Source organism: Eptatretus burgeri, chromosome 4, assembly GCF_056783735.1.
Source record: "Eptatretus burgeri isolate ZD-2024b chromosome 4, Ebu_testis_v1, whole genome shotgun sequence".
Lineage (NCBI taxonomy): Eukaryota > Metazoa > Chordata > Myxini > Myxiniformes > Myxinidae > Eptatretus > Eptatretus burgeri.
The window spans coordinates 49445183-49466236 of NC_140964.1; the positions used below are offsets into that span (position 1 = coordinate 49445183).

General features: G+C 41.5%; 1 protein-coding gene across 4 annotated transcripts; it reads left to right on the forward strand.

Annotated features, from left to right (window-relative positions):
• The first annotated feature begins 12666 nt into the window (after positions 1–12666).
• Positions 12667–21054, forward strand: LOC147028009 (pyridoxal phosphate phosphatase PHOSPHO2-like). Of its 4 annotated transcripts, XM_085877929.1 has the most exons (4): positions 12667–12757; positions 12889–12998; positions 19120–19169; positions 19904–21054. In XM_085877929.1, exon 4 carries the CDS (start codon positions 20081–20083, stop codon positions 20810–20812), a length of 732 nt encoding a protein of 243 aa, XP_085734055.1. In that variant the 5' UTR covers positions 12667–12757; positions 12889–12998; positions 19120–19169; positions 19904–20080; the 3' UTR covers positions 20813–21054. The 4 variants fall into 4 exon arrangements, 3 of the variants coding, with proteins under 3 accessions (XP_085734055.1, XP_085734056.1, XP_085734054.1); XR_015057384.1 differs by lacking the exons at positions 19120–19169; positions 19904–21054 and adding an exon at positions 13862–13956; XM_085877930.1 differs by lacking the exon at positions 19120–19169.

Below are 21054 nucleotides of genomic sequence, written 5' to 3' on the forward strand. Positions count from 1 at the left end.
TCATGCAGTCCATTTTTTCTGATAATTTCTACATCATATTGCAGATGTAATACAGTATTCATCAAGCAAACTTGCAGATACCCATCTACGACGGGTATGGGAGACAGGATGGATCACAATACTCGGTTACGGTACTTTCTTTGGATGTTTTGCACCGCATTCAACAGCTCAGTTCATATTGGTGGTGTGTCTGGGTGCCCATGGTAGCGTTTAAGACTGGTCGCTTTCGATTGTTGGCCTTGATACAGAGTGATTCACGGATGAGTAACACGAACAATTTGACATATTCATCGTTTTTATATTACCTCCATCAACAGATTAACAACATGGCAGGATAAAAGTCATAAATGCTGAGTTGAACAAACGTCCTGAACTCATGTACTAAGTTAAGTAAAGCATGTCGTTTGGGACCTGGCCATCAGTTTGCCGCCAAACGCTGCTGATTGTGACGTCATCGATTCCCTGTTTGAAAATTCTATCTATATTCGATATTTTGAATCCACTATCACCTGCGTAAATACATGGAACATATAATGTGAAGATTTCGGAAGTATGAACAGAATATGTTTGGAGAAAAGTGTGTAAGAAGTTCCAGGCTTAAACCCATTATATTATATATTATATTATGATATTCGATTTTTTTGAATCGGCTATCACTTGCGTAAATACATGGAACACATAATGTGAAGATTTCGGAAGTATGAACAGAATATGTCCAGAGAAAAGTGTGTTAGAAGTTCCAGGCTTACGCCCATTATATTATGATGATGTCGAGGTTTCACCCTTTAAGTTAGATTCACGCAAATTTCTCCGAAATTGGCCATCTTCCGATTGTGTTGACCAAGACAGCATTTAATAATGCAGAGCCTCGCCAGAGTATTGAGGTTACAGTAGATCTGAAAATGAAGATCTATCGTGAAGCAGATCTGCATGCAGACTCGCACACTGACAGAAGGACAGATTACAATAACACCTCCCATCCCTTCAGAAAGTTAGGCAACTTCTGCAGGTGGTGTAACCTGTTGAATGTTGTTCTTGGGCTGCCATTTTTTTCTTTTGAGTCTCGTACGGAGTGTGCATTGAAAATGACTGCAAAACTAATGAATAAACGTGCGATTTGGAAGAGTTGTGTATATGTGAGATGTACACTATTGCCAGATGGCCATGGACTGTTTGAGTGGCCAAAATGTCCCAATTTAAGTGGCTATTTAATAGATCAAATAGATGCGGTGTGAGGTTCTTGACTCCAGGCATGAAGGATTGTGGAATCAGACCTTCACTCTTGTGTATAGAATGTCCAGAAGCCCATGGGTCAAAGCAGTTTGATTCAAAGCCAGGCCGCTATATCTATGACATCATTACATGTTGTTCGTGAAATGTTGGAATTGAAGATTTACTTTCGGACTTCGGAAATGCTGTCAAATGTCAAAAAACGTATTTCATCAAAAATGGGCAGCATACAGAAATGTCAATTTTGGAAACAGTATCGCGAACTAGGCTTTATAAGGATGAGAGTCAGTCTGCTTTGGATAGAAAATGAGGACAGCAAACTCTCTCAACAAAATGTTGAAAGAGATTTGCTAACCACAGTGGGAAAGAAGGTGATGTGACGTCTTGGGTGTGAACACTTCTTATAAGCAAGAGGGCTTACACTTGAAAAGTTACCAGGGAATGTTTACTGGGATAATGTATGTATCCTGGAGTCGCTGGGGGTGGTGGGAGTGCTGAGAGAGCAAGGGGGATTGGACTGGAAGAGAAGCAGTTTAAAAACGAAAAGAAAAGAGGTCACGATGTGCATGTGATGAGAAGTCAACAACCAACAGACCTTATGCTTTGACGTCATCTGGGAAGATTTCAATAATGTTGAGAGCTTGAGATTCCACAGAACCCAGAAGAGACAGATGTGATGCTGTAGTGTCAGCCCAAGGGGGAGAGAGTGGTATTCCATTGAGCTATGGACAAAGGTCTTGAAGGCTGTGAGTGGTTATAATTTGTCAAGGAAATACTTGGAATGATGGAGGATGCCCAGTCGAGAGCTGGCTTTCGAGGACAGCTTTGGAATATAGTTCGACCAGAAGAGGTCAGGGCTAGTGGTGAAGTCTACAGGTTCAAGAGACTAAACGTCTTCTCGTGGCTGACCATGGAGGTATAGATAGGTGGGTTTGTTTGACGATCCTTCCAGAGCGACAAGGTGAGACGATTAATTTTTCTAGGGATTGAATGGCCTGCATCTAATCACCCTGCATACAAAGTGAAAAGTGGGGTGAAGCAATTGGTTCACTTTGTCTTTTTGACTGCAAACATCAGTCTATGATTGAGGAACAACTTTATTTCAATTGAATGCTATATTTTGAACATTGTAGAACACAAACTAGAACATGGATTGGAACACAAACCTGCAGTTTAGCAGTACTTTGGTTCTGAATTTGGCAAATTGTACAGAGTCTCTTCCCAATTGCGCATGCACAGAGATGAGTAAGGTGATTGTTTTTAGCATGTCTGCCTGTCTGGCAGTCAAACAAAATTGAAAATCATTCCAAACATGAAACTTACAGTTTTTAGGAACGTCATACAGAACACAAAGCCTGGTGTTGGTTTAATGGTTAAGTTGGCTGGTGTAAGATCTTAGTGTCTTGAGTGTGAGCCGGCATCTTACCATAAAATAACACCAGGTGGGTTGACTCAGCCTGTCATCCTTCAGAGGTTGGCAAAATGAGGGCCAGATTTTAAATTTATTTTATTTTATTTTATTTGAAAAAAAGTCGAGGCTCGTATAAGAGCTAACACACAGAACGTATAACAAAGGGAGCAAGAGGCGAGAGGGGTGGGAGAGGGAAGCACAAAACTGTGGAACAGAGAAATTAGGAGATCTGTGGAAGGGAGGGGGATGGGGTGGGGTACACAGGGTAAACAAGATGGTACTACAGGGACTTTCAGGAAGGAAAGCAGGGAATTTGAAGAAGGTGGGTTTGGGGAGGATTAACGGGGGTAGAAAAGATCATGATTTTGGATGGGGAAAAACAAGAGATGGTGAACAGCTGTTTTGACGACCTGCTGGGAAGAGTGGATTGAAGAGAGTGTGGGAGTTTGTTCCAGATGTGGGGAAAAAGAGGAATGGAAGGGTGAAGGTGAGCAGTGATTCTAGATTTTGGTAGTTTCACCAGAAGGGGGTTGCTGGTGTACCTTGAGCACCCTGTGGAAATATGGGGGGGGGGGACAGATCACAGACAGGGCAGGGGGTGAGGCTGGAGAGGAGACAGTAGAAGACAGAAAGATCACCGACCTGCCTGCAGTGAGAGTGTGAGACCCAACGACTCAGTTTCATCATCGGAGAGACCAATAATCCTAAATGCCTTAAGTTCCACAGCGTGAAGCTAAGAAAGGCGGGAGCACCAGCCCAGAGTGGAGAGCAGTACTCCATCAGGCTGCAAATGAAAGCTTTGTATGTGGTCAGGAGCTCAGGTGTGCCAAGGAAGGACTTTGCACGCCAGAGGATGCCCAGAAGGCGACTTGCTGTGGAGGCCAGCTCGGAAATGTGGCTTCCCCAGGAAAGATCATGGCAGATAGTGAGACCCAAAAGCTTGAAAGAAAGGACTTCTTCCAGAGGATTGTTGAGAAAGTAGATCGAGGTGGGGGTTCAGTTGATCCTTTCGGAGAGACATTGTGAGTGTGAGATTTGTTAGGATTGAAAGACATATTCCACGTGCTGGACCAGCTTGTGATTTTATCCAGATCTGCAGAGAGTGAAGAGGCTGCAACTTGTCAATCTGAGGGATGACAGATGGTACGGCAGAGGGTGGAGTCGTCAGCAAAGAGATAAAGAGGATTTTCCAGAGAGTTGGAGAGATCATTGGTGAAAACCAGAAAAAGCACAGGGCTAATAACACTGCCTTGAGGAACTCCAACCTGGACAGGAAGAGGGGATGAGAGAATTCCATTAAGAGCCACATATTGACTGTGACAGGAGAGGAAGTCTGTGAGTCATGAATGGAGATTGCCTTGGATACCATAGGAACAGAGTTTGGTGAGCAGGGTGGGGTGCCAGACTGTATCGAAAGCTCGCAATATGTCTTGGGAGATGGCTCTGATTTCTTGTCTGGCATTGAGGACCTCTATCCATTGTTGGGAAAGCAGAAGCAGCATGTCCAAGGAAGAGTAACCTGGTCTGAATCCAAATAAATGATTGGAAATCAAGCGGTAGGAGAAAGGAACAATTTAATGTTGGAAGCGATGATGGATTCCATAACCTTGCTGATGATTGGGAGAAGGCTGATTGGTCTGTAGTTGCAGGTATCTGTTTTTGCACGTTTTTTATGTTGAGCAGTAATATTTGCTGATTTCCAAGCAGAAAGCAAATGACCTTGAGTGAATGAGAGGGTGAATAGAACAGAGAGAGGGTGAGTAAGAGCAGCAGAAAAGGTTTTTAGGACACGTGGGCTGATGCCATCTGGACCGGATGCAGTATCAGAGTTGAGGTGAAAAATAATTAGAGCTTACTGGGATAATAAGCCATTTGAGTATCCTGCGTCAAGTGGACTGTGCCTCTTAGCCAAATTAAACTGCCTTGGCAGCCCTCCACGACTCGAGTCATGAAAGGAATGGTTATTATTGGTTCACGAGCACCAGCCAGAGTGACCACGATATTCATTATGTTTGTGTCTGTCTGTCTGTGTGTCTGTCTGTCCAGAGCATAACTCTGTGGACTTTGATCCGATCTTGATGAAACTTGGTTATGTGTTCGATATCAATGTCTAGTTGTGTTTTCCTGGATGAGGGCGTGCTACGCCCATTGTGGGCGGAGCCACGCCCCAAAAATAGCCATTTTTAGGGGGTAGTCGGATTAAAAATCTATCTTCTCTTAGGGAATTGACTGAATGGAATGGGTTCTTCAGTATTTGAATAGCAAAATGAATTATCTAAAACTTGTCGTCCGATTTTTCATTTTCGTCCCAAGGTCAAGGTCACAAGGTCAAAAACTTAGAAAATTGCTAATTTTGACATAAAATTCATACGACCGCCCAAACTTTGAGAGCTCGGATGCCAATATTTTTTATGCATAATCTTGAGGTCATTCCCCACCTAAAGTCTTGAAATCATTTTGCTCTATCTCGAACACCTTGCCCGTGGCGCCCCCTTCAAGTTTGTTTTTACGCTGATTTCATCAAAGTATGGATAATCCGAGGAGTGCGAAATGTCATATAGCCTATATGACATTATATTGTTCCTGGAATGTTCTCGAGGAAGTTTTGCACCAAAGGTCATAATCTTTGACCTTTCACCTTTAAAGGCCACAAAGGTCAAATTTTCAAAGTTGTGGGAATCGAACCGGGTTTTCAACCTTCTTCGACGAACTAACTCTAATAAGCTATAGCACGTATCGTTTCCTTATTTTAATGTCCACAACATTGTTTTGTGACCTTTAAAGGTTATGCAAAGGTCAAATTTTTTAAGTTGTTGAATGAAACCGGGTTTTCGACATTTTGCAGCTAATAACCTGTCACCCGTACCACATCATGTTGATCATTTTTATAACTTGGTCAAACATTATCACATTGTCTCATCCTTGACTTCTGAAACAATCTACATCGTCAAATACCGCTCGTGAACCATCGTCGTCTTCAGACTTGGTATTATTATTATTATTATTATTATTATTATTATTATTATTATTATTATTATTATTATACTGGATACAAGCAACAGGCACGAATAACTATTTAACATGTGAAATAAGGCGGAGTAAAATATGATGCATCAATGGTGGTAAACGTCTGCAAAAGTTTTTTTTTACAGCCTTTAAAACCTTTATTTAATTACCTCAGCCTCCGAAGATGGATGGTTTGTCTGTGAGCCCTATTTTTGTATTCACCCTTCCTCGTTTGTGAGCAGGATATCCCAAAAGGCTGTTGATAGATTCGGACGAAACTTGGTAGACAGGTTGGGTGTGTAACAAGGATGAACTGATTATATTTTAGTGAAGATATTGATCCGGATGCTAGGATTTTTAAAGTGATTCTTCATAACTGAGATGGGGCCAAAAAACGATATATAGGACTATATTTAAAAACTTTGTGGATGGGTTATGACAAAACTTGGTGGATTGAGATGGGTAGGTGACAAGAACAAGCCAATTTGATTTTGGTGAAGGTCCAGTTGCAGATCCGTCCTATCAGTGGGATACAAAATGTAAACTGTTCAGCTTGGTGGACATATGTGATCTACCAAGTGCTTTTCTAATTTCAATTTAAATTCTCTATTTACTAGGACACTGTGGTAGTGTAGAACACATCGCCTGGTTTTCTCTTCCAAAAACCTCCAGTTTAGTTGTATGCCATTTTACGCAACCTTGACCAATCAACTGGGTCGCTCATGCTGTCAGTATTGGGGAATATGGAGATTCAGACAAAATTGTGGCTTGTCAGAAATATTGGTCGTGCTCGGAAACGCAAAGCAAGAATTAAAAAGACCATTTCCATGTCCTTTTTTCCAAGACTGTGTAGGGTAAGGTGTTCTCTGAACTTTCTAGTTATATCTGGATGAGCAGAGGGTGATGCAGCTGCTGTCTGCCTGTCAGTAGGGTGGGTTACTGTATGACACAATGTGGAGTTGTCTGCAAAATGGAAGAGAGGATTATCCCAAAGAATCGGAGAGGTCATTTGTGTAGATGAGGATCAAGCTTACTTGAGAGCACCTCAGCTTTCACTGGGCAAATAAAGCAGAGTTCAATTGATAGCGATGTGTTTACCACGTGAGTGGAGGAAGTCAAAAATCTCGGAACTGAGGTGGGCTTCGATGCCACAGGCAGAGAGCTTGGCAAGCAAAATCCGATGCCAGACTGTCAAATGCCTGAGATATATCCAGGGAGACGGTCCTAACCTCTTGTTTGAGATTGAGGACCCTCAACCATTGCCGAGAAAGAAAAAAGGAGCAGCATGTCCAGAGTCGAGTAACCAGGACACCATCAAAACTCCCATCTTCCCAGTCTTCCCTCACTCGATCTACATCTCGTTTCATCACAGCCACCTCTTTAAATTTGGATTTGAACAAGATCTCCTAGTCGGGCAAATGTAATCAAGTTAAGTTTAATGCTTCAAAAACTCAATTTCTTCCCATCTCTCTCTCTGAAACTCTTCTCAACTCTCCAATCTCCTTTGAATGCTCTACAATTACACCATGTGATACAATAAACCTACTCGGTATCACTCTTACATCAAATTTATCCTGGAGTCCACACATTACACAAATAGCCTCTAATAAATTAGGAGTCTTGTTCAGATGTCGAAGATTCTTCTCCTCTGAACTATATAAAGGATTGATTCGTCCTTGTATGGAGTACTGCTCTCACATCTGGGAAGGTTCCAGCTACACATACTTACTGGACAGAATTGAATCCAAAGTTATTCGACTTGTCAACTCTACCAATATGATCTCAAAACTCGACCCGCTCAAATTACGCCGCATAGTCGGCTCTCTTTCTCTTTTCCACAGATATTACTTCGGTTTCTGCTCGCAAAAACGTGCTGCTTGTATACAGTACCTCCACCATTAGCGAGAACAAGGAATACTTGACAAGCCACTACATCACATGCTTATTGTGTGGCCATTGGCAATTCAAGGGTGGGCTGTTATGATGTTTGTTTCTTCCCTTCCACTGCCAAACTCTGGAACTCGTTACCTTCTCATGTCTTCCCAAACACCTATGACCTTCCCCTTTTCAAAAAGCAGATTTTTTACTTTCTCAAAAACTCTTAATCTATTCTCCCTTTCCTTACTTTTATATTAATGCAGTTATTTTATTTAAGGCTTGGCTATGATGAGGACCATTCAGTCTGTGCCTGTAGCCTTCAACATAAAAAAACTAAAATGTTGGCTCTTTATAATTTTGGGGATGTGCTAGTCGCCAACAGGACCAAATCCCACTCCTGACACCAAATTTGTTTCGGATTCAGGGTTCGAAGCTTTCCACGAAGGGAAGCACTTGGGTCCCTCCCCAACACCGGGTCCTGAGGCCTCCGGGCTCAGATAACTCTGCGCACCGGCAGGTTTCTAAGCAACCACGAATGCCAATTGGCACAGCCAATCCGGGCAGGGTTACACTACTTCGCGTGATACCTTACCTGTGGACGGCTGGCTAATTGGGGTCAGTGCCCTCAGCGCACACACGGATTACTGCCGAGCATTACAGTGAGTGCGTGCTGGCTGACAAAGCAAATTATTTGGGTAGAATGTCCCGACTAACCTTACTTGTGCACTACATCGAACCAATAAAGGAAAAGACAACTGAGACAGATTGGAAATAGCAACAAACAATTATTTATTACAAATACACAAGTAAGCAATAATTTAAAAGCGGGTATTTATAAGCAAGAAAGCAAAAAGGCACGTAAGAGCAGGTTTAACCATAACATGCTTTCTTCCCCAATATTACATTAACAAAATATTTGGCCAGCATTCACTCAGGGACAAAGAATAAAACAAGAAGGACTTGACTATAAAATAAAAGTAATGGATGGAGAAAAGGAAAGCAGTCTTTCCTTCTCCCCTCACCTCACACAAATATACAGAATGTGGAGGAAAATGGATGGGGAAGATAGGCAGTGGAGATTCGAAGTGATGGGGACATGTAGCCACGTCCCTGAGGTGCCTGGACCCATTAGGCAAGTCCTCTCTGGCATCCCAGATATGCAAGCTCGATGTGTGACTCGCCCTCCTCTGCCTCAGATCCTTCCTCCTCGGACCCCCATCGATGAGGTGCCACCGTTCACCCTCCTCTTCCTTCATGGCTGACAGGATCGAGAGGGCAGAACGACACTCGTGGAAGGAGTGTTCTTTTTCCACAGAAGCTCGACACCAACTGCTCGTGAAACTTTCCTTTCTTTTCCCTCACACATTTTTGTTCCTTTCCTCACGAGCCGTTTCAGACCGTCAGTCTTCTGCTCAGGCGAGCTTATCTCGCTTGTTTCTCCTTTCTGCTTCCCTCAGCCTCCTGCGCCTGCCTTCTGCCGTCTCTTCTGCTTTCTGCCTTTTGCTTCTTCCCTTTCTGGTTTCTGAGCCGTCTGCTCAGGAGCGCTCTTCGTCCCTGCTCGCACAAGCTTTCATGAGTCCTTCTCTTGCCTTTCTGCTTCTTCTTCACATCAGATTTATTTTGCCTTCTCCCCTCCCATTAGTTCACAGCCAATTGGGGCAGGTGTATGACATCACTTGTGGAAATTGCCACACCGTTCTGAGGGAAGCTTCAACGAAGCCCCCACCCTGCCCTTTACATGTGCAAAGCCGCAGTGAGAGTCCCCAGCCCTGTCCTTCGCGTGGAAAATGCCCAGTCGCACTGTTTTGTACTGTACCATGCCCGAGAGAAGCGCCGTGCCTCGCAGGCCTTGCTGAGCACCAAGCCGCGAACATGCATGCGAGAGCACCCGATGGGTTGCCAAGCAATGCGTGGATGGAGGTAACATAGAAAAGAACCCCACACAACCAAGGGATGACCAAACGGCTGCGGGATTGAAGGTAAGACCGATGGGGTAAAGGAGGGACTGTTGAAAGGATGTTTGATGGAGGAGAGATTATTGGTGGACCGTCGTAATGGGCCGATGGGGTATTGGATGGATGATTGAAAGTAACAGAAGAAGAGACATGACACGGGACAAACACAGCCAAGCCAATGCATGCCCTCCAAATAGCCCTTTGACAAGGGACCAAGGACTATTTATACAAAGACTAATGAAATAACTGATCCTCTGGTCACCTACGTGTACATGTATGCTCTCCCCAGGGGTAAATTTTCCAAAACCATGACGATATGCTTTCAATTTCAACCTGATAGGAAGCATGCTCTTGCAGACAGAGTTATTTCATGTTTTGAATCTGGGTTCAGGGATTGATATCAAACTTGATACAAGTATGTATAATGATGTAACAATGTGGGTGGAGGCATATCTGGCGATGTCACAACGTCGAAGAGTGCCGTTCTATTTCTAATCTGTTTTCATTAATGCCAGTAGTAATGGTGATTACTCATGCTGGAGAACACCTTGCAGTTGAATGATTTGGCCAGACAGTGAAACATTGAAAAGTTGTTGTATAAGTTTTCAGTGTGCCTTTATTTGCATGACCTAATTTGCTCCACAATGTACTTCAGTCAGACACAATGATGCAAATGTCTGAATTATTCAATGGAAAAGCAGTAATGAATGGTACAGTTTTGGAAATTAGCCTCTTCTCCACAAAGTCCTTCACCAGGGCCTCCTCTTTCTCCTTTTCACTGTCCATATCCGTGGCTAACTCTTCAATCACTACATCACCAGTGGACACAACAATCAGCATAAAATCACTCTCTGATCTCTTCATCATCACCGTCTTTATGATCATGATCACTTTGACCTTCAACACATGAAATCATTCAAATTGTGAAAGCAATTTCTTCACTGCATTTCCATCGTGAGAGAGCTTCGGAGGGAGGTCATTGCTCTGCGTCGAAATATGCTCATCTTCAGCCATCTTCAAATCCAAGCAACTGAGACACATCACCCAATATTGCTGCTTTTTTCATACCACGTTGCACAGAATTTGTCACGAGCTGGATCATTTCTGATGATGTCAATGATTCCGTTCGAGAGCTTCAACATTGTCTTCAACCACTCAGCAGCTCGATCTGTGGCCACTTGGGTAAATTGATGAGAACTTGCTTTCACTACACAGTTCCCCCTCATGAACTCTGCATTAACCCTGGCGCAGTTGTTTGCAAGTTATTCATTTCTGCTAGATACACTAGCCCCCATTTTGTGTCATCATAGATGGTAAGCCAAGGCAGCATATCAACAAAGGCATCCAGATGAAGCTTCCAGTTGCCATCTGGATTTGCTCGGATGAACCTGAGCATGGTCTCAATCATCTATCTGGAGGTAAGTGCTCCACAGTTTGAAATTTGGATCATCTACTTTTCTTTGTGAAATCCTCCAGTTCTGGTTAACATTGAAAGAATGGGATAAAGCAATACTATAGATTTTGGTCACTTTGACCACATCATGACAATGAGCTGTTATTGCATGTAATTCTGTAATCAATAAACATCAGAAGCTCATGAAAAAGGGAGTAATATTTAACTGTAAATATCTCTAATACATGTCTGGAACACAAACAATTCTGCTGAGAGAAATCCAAATTTATATCGCTTTAATTACCCATTAATCATGCAAGAAAACATAATTTTGAGAAAAACGATTCGTTTTCTAATTTCTGACTCTTTTATTAGATCCTCATGGAGGATCTCTAAGTCTTACTCACGTTGTTGTTCTTCATCTTCTTCTTGTGGACTTTTTTGTTTCACAGCCTACAGTTTTCATCGAAACTTCCTGAAACTTGGCATATATATGTAAAAATACCCTGCGCAGACAGTAACCATCTCCGATTTTGAGAATTCCTCCTAGAAAAAAAAAAGTTATGACGTCAAAATATCTCCGCAAATGGAAATCGCCTTAAAAATTATGTCCGAAACTAGGCAAGCTTTTTGAATTCTGTTTGTGGGAATCGAACAGGGCATTAGCAGAGATGAATTACCGCACATATGATACATCACTATGACGTCATATCAATTTTTATGACGTAATTCCTATTTTTTGACATTTTTTTTTGTTTCACAACCCAGAGTTTTCATCGGATCTTCGTGAAACTTGGCATGTATATGTAAAAATACCCTGCGCAGACAGTAACCATCTCCGATTTTGGAAATTCTTCCTAGAAAAAAAAAGTTGATGTCATAATATCGCCGCTAATGGAAATCGCCTATACCATTATGTCCGAAACTAGGCAAGCTGTTTGAATTTTGTTTGCGGGAATCAAGCCGGGCATTAGCACAGATATAATTTATCGCAAACCTGACACATCACAATGACGTCATATTCGTTTTTATGACGTCATCATTAAGAGGATGAGGATCTTAGCTCATTTGAGCTTATTTTAAAAAGGAATTATTACAAACCAGCCATTGATACCGAAGTAAGAGTTGTATCTTGTCCAATTTTATTTATTATGGAAGTTTCCATGCCAACTCGTTCAAAATCGCAGACAATTTTTTTTAACCATATTTGGTCATGCATGTGCTACAATTCCTTATTTGGGCATATTTGCATCCGGCATCCACCTGGATCTTGAAGAGTACCATAACATGACTCGTTTAAGACCAAATGCTGAGTTTAAACAAAAAGTGCTGACGGTAGTGAGATATATCAATTTGACCATCCTCTATTAGAAGTTACCTGCTGTCATAATCGCCACGAGTTCTCTGCTGCTCCTGACACGGCAGATTCCCGAGGTTACATAATGCTGCAAAGCATCGTCCGAGGCAATAAAGTTCACTCGGTCATTTATCGTTGCATTCCGAGCATTCTCGATTTGAACATGCAATCACAAGATTAAAGTACAAAATCGCGATGAGATTGGTCAATTGAGATCATTGAGCAGGAGATATATGTTATATTTTTAAATATACCGTCATTTAGTACTTATATATCATTTTTTTTTAATGAAGTAAGCGACGGTTACTAATTAGGCGGTGTATAAACAGGCCGTGTGTTACTCGGGCTGAAATATCTCCTTTGTTATACAGTACATGTTTTAATCTTATTGTTTAATGTATTGCCGAGTTTGACATGCACGGAATTGTGAGTCGTGCTTGGATTCGATGTCTAATTTATAATAAACGAGACGAGATGGAGTATCCTTGAGTGAATGAAGGATGTGATGATTAACACTGTACCGGCCGGTATCCGAGCGATGCTCGTCTTTTGGAATTCAAAGTCGTATTAAAACTGCAATAATTATTATTAGCAGCGATTGTCTTGCGTGTTTAACTGCAGTTTTTTTTTTTTTTTTTTTTTTTCTTCCTTCATGAAGAAGACGTGAGGAGAAAGATTGAAGATTCGTCGTCTCGTCATCGCCTTCCTTTCAGAAACGGCCGTGTACGGAGTGGAAGGGTATCGGATGCGTGGGGTGGTTACAATTGAGTAAGTAACAAACCGGGAGGCGACCATGGTTCGCGGCCATTATTGAACAATGCCACGATAGGTACAATTGAGTTGGTGGAAGCTTTTGAGGAAGCCCGACCGTAAAAATCTGTCTCTTCCGTCAAAATTTACCACATCAAATCGGATTTTTAGCTCGCCTCTTCCCCGGCGTGAAAATGTTAAAGTTTTTGGTGCAAGTTATTTTTTCCTTTCTAATGTTTTTATCTACCACACGATTTTTTTATACGCCCGATATATATATATATATATATATATATATATATATATATATATATATATATATATATATATATATATATAATGTCGGGGCGTATTATGTGATACCGGTCGTCCGTCTGTCTGTCTGTCCGTCCGTCTGTCTGTCTGTCTTTCCGGCCGTTCCTGTCCGCACTCTAACTCCCAAAGTTTTCAACTTTCACGTTTCATATTTGGTACATAGGTACAGACTGTGGAGACGGTGTGTCGCAACATACGTTCGTCATCTAAAGTGGTTGCCATGGCAACCAGGATGCTGTTTTCTATCCGTTCCTGTCTGCACCCCAACTCCCAACACTACATATTACTTTTTCTTTTAGATGCGTTTCTCATGGCAAGGCGAGTCCCATAAAATTCAGACCATTGAGCGCATCATTATATAAGCCACATCCCCTAAATTAAAAAAAAAAATCTGGAATTTAAACACACACAAGCCACACTGGTTTATAAGCCGCAAATGTTGCACAAAAAAAAAACCAAATGCAAAAACGTCCGAAAATTAGCCACAAAAAGTGATCGATCTTGCTTTGAGTCTAATCTGAACAGTAGAAACACCCTGACCATCCACTCTCTGTGTGTTAACCCAGTCTTCAAGTTCGTCTTCCAGTTCGGGCCATCGGCATTTCCTACCTCTGAAAGCCTTTGTTGACTTTTTTGCAGCGAGAAAGTTCACCCCTCTTTGAGTTTTGAATTCCACGTGTGGACCTCTTGTTTACTGATTACAATATACAAATACATATATTGCTTTAAAATTATTTGGATCAGACATCACTGCAATGCTTTAAAAAATCTATTATTAGACTAGTCTTTTAAAAACGATAAATGTATAAACAGGCGAGCATTGGGTGGCTTTGACACCACTCTAGTTTATATGTTGTACTTATGGACATTTCACACAGCTTCTAGGAAATGAAATTGTGAGAAAAAATCGAGGAAAAAATAAATAAAAAGTTCAAGTGGCTCCGCCCACAAGGGGCGTGGGACACCCCTCATACAAAAAGACACAACTCGACCATGATATCTAGCTTGTGTCCAAGTTTCATCAAGATCGCATCAAACGTCATGGAGCTATTAGTCCATGGGCCAAGGCCCTAATTTTCATGAATCGGTATCGGATTAGTGGCAATTGTTTATGATGTTTTTCAGTTGGGTACATGTCTCGGGCATCATTTAAGCCTGGGTCGCCCTCGTAATATGGTAGCTTAGCAGTAGTTACCCTTGATTTTCTGTTTTTAATCAGGAAAAAATTAGGAAAATTAAATTTCAGCTTCAGGACATCCAAAATGTTTATAAAAATGATCAAATATATATTTATTTTGTTGCAGGTAATTGGTTGGTATGATGTAAATACAAAGATTGTCAATGATGTGGGTATATATTGAGAAATAAATTATATTATGAGAATTTAAGTCCCTAATATTCTTCAATATGGAATTCTGCGGCTGACACTTTATTCTATATGTCAAAAACTATTGTATATAAGAGAATGTTTTATATGCCCAAAACATCCCCAATCATCGCCAATAACTGCATAAGTATTATTTACCTATAAAAATATGTATGAATTTGGAAAATTTAACATTCAGTTAATCCTATCCCCATAATTGAAAAATAACACATTTTTATATTTGTTACTACTGATGAATGCATATTGCATATCATTAAATACCTTGATAGGATATATTTATATCACATTTACATTTATCTACTAGTCATTAGGGAACATAAATGCATGATTTCTTTGCTTTGCTTTACTTTTGTGGTGATGGATATGGCCATACGCTACTTTGTTTCAGGTGTACCAGACAGGGCCCAACAGCGATGTCCACTGACCATCCTGCCAAGCAACCTCGAGTTGACCATGAGGATTGTGTTTGTATAGTGCACAATCCTAATGAAGACATTACAGCACCTCTCGTTCAACTGAAGGATAATGACTCCTGGCAAACATTACTGCGGGCTGCAAAAATACGAAATCATCAGCCCCTTCTGGATATTGCTAAACAATTGAATGGAAATGAACTTCCACAATTAACATACCATGCAAAATGCCGAAAACTCTTTACAATGAAGAAACAGTTGGAGGCTATAGAGCGCAAGGAATCACCCATTGACAAGCTCCATGAAATTGCAACTATTAGAAGATCTATTAGAGAACAACCCAGTACTTCCAGGGTATGTGAACAGAAGTGTATCCTGTGTCAGAAACAGAGCAAGTATATATCTGGGTCCAAGACCCGTGAACTCTTGCAGAAATGCGTAACTACTGGAGCAGATGCCAAACTTCGTGAAGTTGCTGTTAGTAAATTAGATGACAGAGTAGTTGCCTTACTTAGTAGAGAAGCAGTAGCTGCAGAGGCTCATTTTCACAGGTCATGTTACAGAGCATATACCAAAGAAGATTATGTGAAAAAATGTTCATCTACTGACAGTCCAGCTGAAAATGAGTACTGTAAAATTGAGGACAAAGCCTTCCAGTATGTATGTCGTTATATCCGGTGCAATTTATTTGTGAACCCCCGTGCTATAATGTTTAATGATCTCCGGACCATGCTACTGGACCACATGAAAGAGTTGGGTTGTACACAGGTCTCAGATTCAACTAGGAAGAACCTACGCCGCAAGTTAGAAGAAGAATTTCAGGATTCTGTGAATCTCTCAAGTATCTTATCAGATATCTTATCAGATACCAGATAGTATCTCTCAAGAAAAATTAGTTGTTGACATTCTGAATTTACAGCAAGAACGAAGCATCCTGAAGTCAAATGAATCTGACAATAGGACAATATTGACAAAAGCAGCATTGCTACTTCGTGCTGATATTTTGGCCCATAATCATACAGAAATATGGCCCCCACAGCCAGATGAATTAAACAATGCAGATGCATTCTTGTCTACATCTGTAATTCATTTTTATCGCACAGTAATAGCAGGAACATGTGGCAATGAAAACCTTACAGTTTCAGCCAACAGGCAAATCAAGTCCTTTGGGCAAGACCTCATTCATGCTGTAACTAGGGGAAAGAGAGGCCTTCACTTGCAGAATGTATCTGCCACAACTGCTAAGCTGTTGTGATATCAATGAATGTCGCTATCTGATGTTCTGCACTCGAAAAGGGGAAGGGGACTCTTCACAACTGCCTCCATGTCATGATGCACTGTATCAACATACTCTCCGTGCTAACTACCAGGCAGCCATTTGGAGACGTAGCTTAGAGCAAGAGATTTGTGCTCCTGATCCAGTTGGACATGGCTGGACTCTAGAAGACAACAGTGCCTTAGGCGTCAAGTGGATGACTGGATTGCCTGCTCCACAGACAGTTCTTGATCTACTGAGTTGTAACTGTCGTAGAGTTTGCAAAGCTCCACATTGCTCATGCATGGGAAATGGGCTGAAGTGCACTTTCATGTGCAAGTTACAAACCTGTGAAAAACAGACTACAAGATGATGAAGAAAATGACGAAGGACCAGACTTCCATGAGGAATATGAGGAGGAAGATTGACTTTCTAAAGTGCTTTGGTAACCTATTAAATTCCTAGTGATGTTAACAAATAGGCAAGAGTGATATCCAGTAATCTAATGTCATGTCATGTTGTAAGGTTACATCATTAAGCAAATGGATGAAAAAAGCATATTTTTGTAATTTAGGGGGGTAGGGTAGCTAAATGTAAAATATTTAAAAAGTCAAATATGTTTATGAATTTCTGATGCATTACCAGTTACGAGCAATGATTGGGGATGTTTTTCATGCATAAAGCACAGCTTTATCTCCATTAGTTTTATGAATATTGAATAAAACGTCCGTACACAAAATCAAATGAGGCTATTTTTTTGCTAATTTTGTGGTAAAAATGGAAAAATCTTAAAATTAATCAATTTTAAAAATATTTTTTGTGTTTACAAATCATCGTTAATTTATTTGATACATATTGAAAGCAAGTTTTGGTCATTGTGGTCAATATTTTGTAAAATTTTAATGAAATTTCAATTTTCATCACTTATACTACCTAAAAAACAGACTATCGAGGGTAACCACTATTAAGCTACCATATTGCGAGGGATACCCAGGCTTAAATGATGCCTGAGACATGTACCCAACTGAAAAACATCATAAACAATTGCCACAAATTCGATACCGATAAACCCCATGGCCCATGGACTATATGCTCTGGAGAGAGTCACAGACAGACAAGCCGGTAGGCGACATGGGTGGTCGCTACATAATTGCATACTAGTCACAGTTTTTGACGGATCGGGCTGAAAATTTTTGAAAAAGAGGTTGATTATAGTGCGCATAAAAGCGCCGAAGCTGATTTTTTATTTTCGAAAAAAAATTTTTTTGGATTTTTTTCAAAAATTTCAGTCCCGTTGCTAGGCAACGGTGGCGTCCATAGCAACGGTGCTCAAAAGCATACAACTAGATCCTGGTATGAACCTACCAGTCAAGTTTCATCAAAATCAGTTGACTCCTGGCCTCCAGAGCTGTCCATTACATAAAGACATACAGACAGATGGAAAACCTGAGAAAAACGGTAGTCTAGCGACCACCCAACCGACACATGGACACACAGACACAACGAAAATAGTGGTCACTGCTGGCGCCCGCGAACCAAAAAGGTGAAGAAAATGTATCTCACCATGAATAACCACACCACTCTTAAGGCCGCCGCAAAACCTGGATTCCATTATGGATTGCAGGTGAGGGTGTGTGACAAGTCTCCACCATTTACAGTGCAGTATTCCTGTCTCCATGCTGTCCAGTGCTGTGAGGTGTTTTGAATTTATAAGCAGTACGTATGTTTTTACTTCATGTACGTAACCTGGGTTATTTTTTCCAGGCTTTAAGCAGCGCTACACGATACACATTTACATCGTGATTATGCTTCCTCCCCCCTCCCAAGACCACCAGCAAAGATAACTCCCCCCCCCCCACACCTTAATTGGGGTCATGCTGATCCTATGTAGCAAGCCTGGATGTAATCAACCCCAAACTGTTGGAATAGCGTGACAAACAATCCAACATCGGTCCGTGAATTACAGTGAGGATACAGAAAAGGGCAGGTTCAGCGGTGTGTTCCGTTAGCAAGCGGCTTGCTTGATTCAAAGCGCTCAAGCAAGCACACCCATGAAACCGAGTGCTCGATACCGCTTAACAACATGGCGGTCTCCTTGGTAACAATATTATCGTGCTACTCGAGCAAGTGCTGTCCTTGTCCTGTCTGTCATTTTCATGTTTTTCTCGATCCTCTTCTCACAACTTCCCCAAAACGAATTTGTTGTGTTGGCAGCGTCTTCAGCAGCTACAAAGGACGAGGAATAGGGGAAGAAAGAAAAATAAATAAATGGGGAGTCAGAAGGAGGAGCCCCCGTGCCAAATTTATCTCTGGAGCTTACCACTGTGCATTTTGGGGAAGAAGCGTTTGGATGTTTGTAGATCTTGATGAATTTGGATGAAAAGTAGAAAAAAAACAAAGCATGAAATGAACATTCAAATATGAGTACAGTATGGATAACAGGGGTATGCCTCTGAACATTTCATTGGTTGGACCGTTTTGAATCCAACTACAGCGGACATTTTTGCTGACTTGGCGAAGCGCCTCTCTTTGTCGCATGTTCTTCTTGCCAAGCGGCTTGATGTGGAACAGCTGGCTTGGCAAGCGATAAGCTATTTGCTCGGGGAACACACCTCAGGCTGTCATATTGATCTTTCCTAATACCCTTTTGGGCTTCAAGTTCACAAAAGCTACAATTATTAGTTGTTTTTTTATGCTGCAGATATGATGATATGCCTGGAATCTACTGAAAGCTGAAGTTTAATTGGTCATTGCATTTTTCCGCTTCAGTGATTGTTGGAGATTGCAGTACACGACACCATGAAGCACAATTGTAAAAGGTAAACATGCTCAACCTTTACGATTGTCGCTGATGCACCTGAAAACTGGTTGATGACGGTCGTCCACCACCGCATATTACACGATTATCAAAAACTGTCACCGACAATCTTTTTGCATTGCATCGAATGGTGTGTGGCTGCCTTTATGGTAAAACAGCACGAGCTCTGGGGGAACAAAAATATGTGACGCTAGATGACTCGTGAACCTGTTGGGTTCCCGTTGTGACGGCGGTTGATGAAAAAAAAAATCATTGCAAGAAAACAAAAAAAGATAGCTCCAGCAAACTATACTGCTGAGGTTGTTTGCGTTTTTCAAATACTCCCGAAGAGTACTTTACTGAATCGGGAATTGATTTTTTGATAAAAAAAATTTTCGTTGCCCAATTTAAACAAAACTTGATGCTGTACACGGCAGGCGAATGGTGAGTAAGGTGGCCCTAAAATTTTTGTGCTATCGTGTACCATTTTGGCTGTATTTCGGGAACATACATACATACATACATACATACATACATACATACATACAAGATGAGAGTTTTAGTAATATATAGACAAGGAGGTGCAGCAATTGTGTAATTTATACATGAACATTATGGGTGTGTCCTCTCAGGCTTTTTTCTGTGGTAAAAGTAAAGACTTTTGAAGCCTTGCATTTGATCTCTTTAAAAACAGTTATTTGAACAATTGCTTGATGGTCATTTCTAACTCGCCATCTATTTCTTTCATACTCACAGGTGCTGAAGTTGGAGGGGAAGTGAGAGGAGGTAAATTGATATAGGGGAGGAGGAGAAAAAGAGAAGGGGTTGCTGGTTCAAGATTCTGCCACTTTTACATGATTAGAAAGGAAAATGAAATGTTAAGCAAAATTATTTTCACTCGTGCAACGATGGTACCATTCAACAGCTGATACCATGGTCGAGCCGCACAAAATACTGCTGGCCTTTGATTTTGACCACACAATTGTTGATGGAAACAGCGACACATGGATAACAGGTTGTCTCCCAGATCCATTGCCTGCCACTCTAAAACAAAACTACATCAAGGGTCAGTGGACAAACTACATGCGCAAAGTTCTTGCTTACCTGGATGATAGTGGGGTCACTGTGGGCAAACTGAAAGCACGCCTCAAAGAGATGCAGCTCGTGGAGGGAATGGCAGAGTTACTATGCTGGCTGGCGAAGGAGCACAACCGCTTTGATGTGGTTCTTGTATCCGATTCCAACTCGCTCTTCATTGACTGGATTCTGCAGAGAGCGGGTCTGCAGCACGTTTTTGGTCACATCTTCACCAACCCGGCCACAATAGATGCGTGTGGGCACGTGTTGTTGAAGCCGTATCACAGCCATTCTTGTTCTCGGTGCCCAGTGAATCTTTGCAAAGGGCAGGTGTTACGAGAGTATGTTGCCAGTCAGCTTTATTGTTTCTCATCCGTTGTCTACGTGGGTGATGGTGCTAATGACCTGTGTCCTGTCCTTTCGTTGTCTTGCAACGATGCTGTGTTGCCCAGGAAAGGTTACAGCCTGATGCGCTGGATCAAGGAAATGGTTTCTGAGGGCTCCACTAATGTCTCACCGCATATTGTTCCATGGGAAACTGGCTTTGAAGTATTGCAGTTTTTGCAGCGGATCACCGGGACCACATAGAGCATCTTCACAATTCCATAATCTCACGATTGTACCACATTCTTGCTTTGCTTCATGTTGTATTCATGTTAAGATCAGCAGCTACATCTGGAAACGATTTTATCTTTAATGAAAGTCAGTGCCGTACCGATTTACACACTCATTGTCATATCAATTATCAAGATTCGGATTAGAATTCTGGTTGCAGCTGGCTCGAGGATGAAATGGGTTTCATTAAGAATAATAAAAAGAGTGCAACACAA

Bases quoted from the DNA above. Each gene is read 5' to 3' on its own strand.
- LOC147028009 (XM_085877929.1), top strand. From the start codon at position 20,081: ATGGTCGAGCCGCACAAAATACTGCTGGCCTTTGATTTTGACCACACA.